General features: G+C 34.7%; 1 protein-coding gene across 2 annotated transcripts; it reads left to right on the top strand.

The window, feature by feature from the left end:
- The first annotated feature begins 808 nt into the window (after positions 1 to 808).
- On the top strand, positions 809 to 3969 carry LOC126669516 (protein PSK SIMULATOR 1). 2 transcript variants are annotated; one of them, XM_050363005.2, is made up of 2 exons: positions 809 to 3009; positions 3605 to 3969. In XM_050363005.2, exon 1 carries the CDS (start codon positions 1090 to 1092, stop codon positions 2857 to 2859), a length of 1770 nt encoding a protein of 589 aa, XP_050218962.1. In that variant the 5' UTR covers positions 809 to 1089; the 3' UTR covers positions 2860 to 3009; positions 3605 to 3969. The 2 variants fall into 2 exon arrangements, with proteins under 2 accessions (XP_050218962.1, XP_050218961.1); XM_050363004.2 differs by having other exon boundaries at positions 3578 to 3969.
- Positions 3970 to 4462: the final 493 nt, after the last annotated feature.

The following is a 4462-nucleotide window of genomic DNA, read 5'->3' as shown; positions in this document are numbered from 1 at the left end:
AAATTACCAAATAGTAAACATCTCTAGTAAATATGTTATTAAAAAACTCATAAAGTGTTTAACTCTCCATAAGAAGTAATCTAAAAAAATTATAATCAACTTATATTCCTCCTATTACATACAACCCATTTTTCTTTTATTTATATTAATGTTTATATTATGTGTTCAGTTATTTTGATTTTAAATATTTTAAAAGCTGAATGAGGTGGTGTATTAATTTATAGCGAATAAATAATCCATATAACATTAACAATAAAATTATTCTTCATCTAAATACTCCATTGATAAAATTTTAATAGAAATTAAAATTAAAATGTCTTAATTCTTTCATATAAATGAATAGTTTGGTGGACATAATTTTTGATAGATTGGGTTGCAAGTCAATTTTTTTTGGCTAATAGTGGTTTAGTTACGGTAGTTTCTCTTATTTTGACCCAAAATGTACTCCCAAGTCAAACGCAACCACTCATTACTTCCTACCTCTCATAATAATGAAGTTTCTGCTCCATTTGGGGGGGGGGGGGGGGGGTTTGAAAACCGGTCAAATGGATTAATTAAACTTAAACCGTAAAATTAAATTGGAAAATATAATTAATTGGTTCAAAAATTGAGGTTAATTTTTAAATAAGAAATAAAAATATAGTAATTTTGTTGGGTTTTTAACGGAGCCGGAGTGAACCAAATTTTTGAGTTCAGTAAGTGTTAATCTATACTTGTAATTGGGTTTAAAAAATTTCCAAATTTCAATTGGTCGGTTTTTACTGATTTCAAACCGAACCGAACCAACAACTGTGTATATATATTTAAAAGAATATTGATTAGGCGACGGGAGCAGTTTGATCCAAAAAAATGAAAAAGAAATGATGAGAAAAGAGGCAGTGCATTCAAAATGTGTGAGAGACCACTTTCAAACACTTTGATACGCAAACACAATCTTCCATAAAACAGCACTTCAAGAAACACTCTCAATTGCTCTAATCATCTCTTCTCTTCATGCGCACCCTTCTCTTTAGTTTGTATGTAAATGAGTTTCTACTCCAAGTAGAATAGATATCTTTTAAGAAGCAGCTGAAAATTTCAGATCTTGAAATGGTGGCTGAAGCTTGGATTCTGAAGATGGGCAACCAGGTAAGTAGTAATTTAAAGCAAGCATTACTTGTTGAACCCCACAAGCACAAGCACAAGCACAAACACAAGAACCTAAACACCATTGGAATTCTTTCGTTTGAAGTTGCTAATGTTATGTCTAAAACTGTTCATCTTTATAAATCCCTTACTCACTCCGAGGTTTCTAGGCTCAAACTCGACATCTTCAAATCCCAGGGGGTTAACAATTTGGTCTCCACCGATGAAACCTACCTTCTTCAGCTTGCTTTAGCTGAGAAGCTTGATGACTTGAATAGGGTTGCCACCATTGTTTCTAGATTGGGGAAAAAGTGTGCGGAGCCTGCTTTGCAAGGCTTTGAGCATGTTTATGGGGATATAGTGAGTGGGGTCATCGATGTTAAGCAATTAGGGTTCTTAGTTAAGGATATGGAAGGGATGGTTAGGAAAATGGAGAGGTATGTGAATGCGACTTCCAATTTGTATGCTGAGATGGAGGTGTTAAATGAATTAGAGCAGGCTACTAAGAAGTTTCAGCACGAGGAGAGTCGTAGAGCCTTCGAGCAGAAACTTGTTTGGCAGAAGCAGGACGTGCGCCATCTTAAGGAGATTTCGCTTTGGAATCAGACTTATGATAAAGTTGTTGAATTGCTGGCTAGGACCGTGTGTACTCTTTACGCTAAGATTTGTTCCGTATTTGGAGAATCTCTATTGAAGAAGGAGAGCATTGAGGATACTGGAGGAAGCAGTTCTTCCTCGTCTTCCAAAGATGAATCCGAGTTTTCAAGTCAGATCATTGGTTCAGGTTTACTTAAACGGGATACTAGTCGAACAAGCAGTCATGGGTTTCAATTGAGAAAGGAGATGAGTATCAAGCCCAAAGTCTATTCACGCAGAGGCGAAGAAGCTGTGTTTCGGACTGAAGAAGTTGTTTTCCCATGTGTCACTAGTCCCGGGAGGCTTTTCATGGATTGCCTTAGTTTAAGTAGTTCAGCTTCTAAACTGGAGAACGATGAAGATGATATTGTTATCGATAATGATGACCGGAGTAGCCAAATTTCTGGTTGCTGTAGTACTGCAAATGGCGGAATGAAGAGAGAACGCCCAAGTATTACAGGGTTTTCTAATCGAACCACAAGTGGTTTTTCGTGTGGTGGAGATCAGAGGCAACCTAGGTTTAATGTCATAAATGCGTATTTCAACTGTAAAAGTAGGTTGACAGTGCGTGCTCCGCCTTCTACTATAGGAGGATCTGCTCTCGCCTTGCGTTATGCAAATGTCATCATTATTTTAGAGAAGCTGCTTCGCTATCCTCATTTAGTCGGCGACGAAGCCAGGGATGATTTGTATCAAATGTTACCGACAAGCTTAAGAATGTCATTAAGGATTAATCTCAAGTCTTATGTCAAGAATCTGGCTATCTACGATGCTCCTCTTGCCCATGATTGGAAAGACACACTTGACGGGATTTTAAGTTGGCTGGCGCCTCTAGCACACAACATGATCAGGTGGCAAAGTGAGCGTAACTTCGAGCAGCATCAAATTGTCAAACGAACAAATGTGCTTTTGCTTCAGACGTTATATTTCGCCGACAGGGTAAAAACAGAGGGAGCTATCTGTGAGCTACTTGTCGGGTTGAATTACATATGTCGATACGAACATCAGCAAAATGCTTTACTGGATTGTGCGAGTAGCTTTGATTTTGAAGATTGCATGCAGTGGCAATTGCAGTGCCGAGCTGCTTTTGCTGAATGATTATTCATTTGTGAAGTTAATTAGTTACTCTGAAGAAGTTTGTAAAGTGTAGTACTTGACTCCTGATACTTGCATAAAGACAGCTCAATTGGATGGATTCTTAGTTTTTCTTACTGGCGACCTGAGTTGATTGATGTACTCGACTGCCAGGTATTGGAAAGTTTTGGCATTTGAAGTACATTATTCAATTATTTATTGAAAAAGTATATCTTTTCTGTACAATGTGTATACTTTTTTTGTGTGTGTACAAAGTTTCATTATTGTTTATGAAACTTTCATTAACTTACCGTTTTGTGTTATGTATTTATCCTCAAGTAATTAGGCCATTCGTGCTGAAATGCTTACATTGTAGTTTTTATTTTTCTAATCTTCATTTGATGGTTGTTTTTCGGGCTTGGTTTGTACTAAAACGAAACTGAACAGAAAAACCAATTTTTTGTTTATTATAGTATCGAACTGAATGTGAACAGTGTTGAATTTAGCGGTCTTACTTGATTATTTGGGTTGATTTGATATTTGTCCACCCTAGTAGGGACCTGTGTCATGAATGGTAATTTGAAGTTGCATTAATCTGTAGTTTAAGCTTTAATAAAGGGATTGTCCACTTGGAGATGTACAAGGATTATAGCCTAGAGAAAACCAAGAAATAAAACCATATGACAGACGGAAATTGAATTATATATTGGGCTGGATCATCTTATATTTAATGTTATTACAGGTTCATTCAACTGTACATTTTAAGCAGGAAGTTTATTTAAAATGTGGATGCAAAGAGAAAGCGTACGAGCAATGTTGAAGGAAAAAGCAGGTGGTATCATAATGTGGGCATTAAAGAGGTTACAGTGGGTAGAAGAGAGCATTGAGTGTCATATTTAAACAAGTTCTTGGACCCCTTTTCTGTGTAGTTTTAAGTACACATTACATGCATCCCATAAATATAGAGTAAAAGAGTCAATCTGGTCCTTGAATTTGTGACTCGGGATCAATACCTCATTTTCAACCATTCTATCAATTATAGACAATACTCTCTTTTTAGGTCAATTGATAATACTCTTTATTTGATATCAATTAAGAATAAAAGTGAATCATCCCCTTTCCTTAATTTGTTGATATTGTACAATTTTATACTTTAATTGTTCAAAAAAGAGAGAATTGTTATTAATTGATCAAAACGATTGAAAATGAGTTATTTAACTTTGAGTTACAAATTGAGGGACTGAATTGATCCTTTGCTCCATAAATATATACGTACTAGTAGGGGTGTACAACAATGAAATAGGATCGAAAAACCAAATTGATTCAAACTGAAGTTGTAAGAATAGTTTCATTTGGCTTGTATTCTTGCAAATTTTTGCTTTTGGTTCGGTTTATAGTTTACACAATTTAAAAATTGGAAAAACCAAAAACCAAATAAGTAACTAAGTTTATTAATATAAATATAAAAATAAAAATCTAATTTAAATACATACATATATGACGACTGGTAATTAATTAAAAGTAAACTTATGAAATTATTTTTCATATGTATATATGTCAGTAATTATATATGGAATTTTTTAGATAATAAGTTTAAATGTTTAAATTAATTTTAAAACGAGAAAAA

The sequence above is a fragment of the Mercurialis annua genome, linkage group LG2, assembly GCF_937616625.2.
Source record: "Mercurialis annua linkage group LG2, ddMerAnnu1.2, whole genome shotgun sequence".
In the NCBI taxonomy this organism is placed as follows: domain Eukaryota; kingdom Viridiplantae; phylum Streptophyta; class Magnoliopsida; order Malpighiales; family Euphorbiaceae; genus Mercurialis; species Mercurialis annua.
The sequence above is the reverse complement of the archived record's forward strand: the minus strand, read 5'-3'. Positions and strand labels throughout refer to the sequence as shown.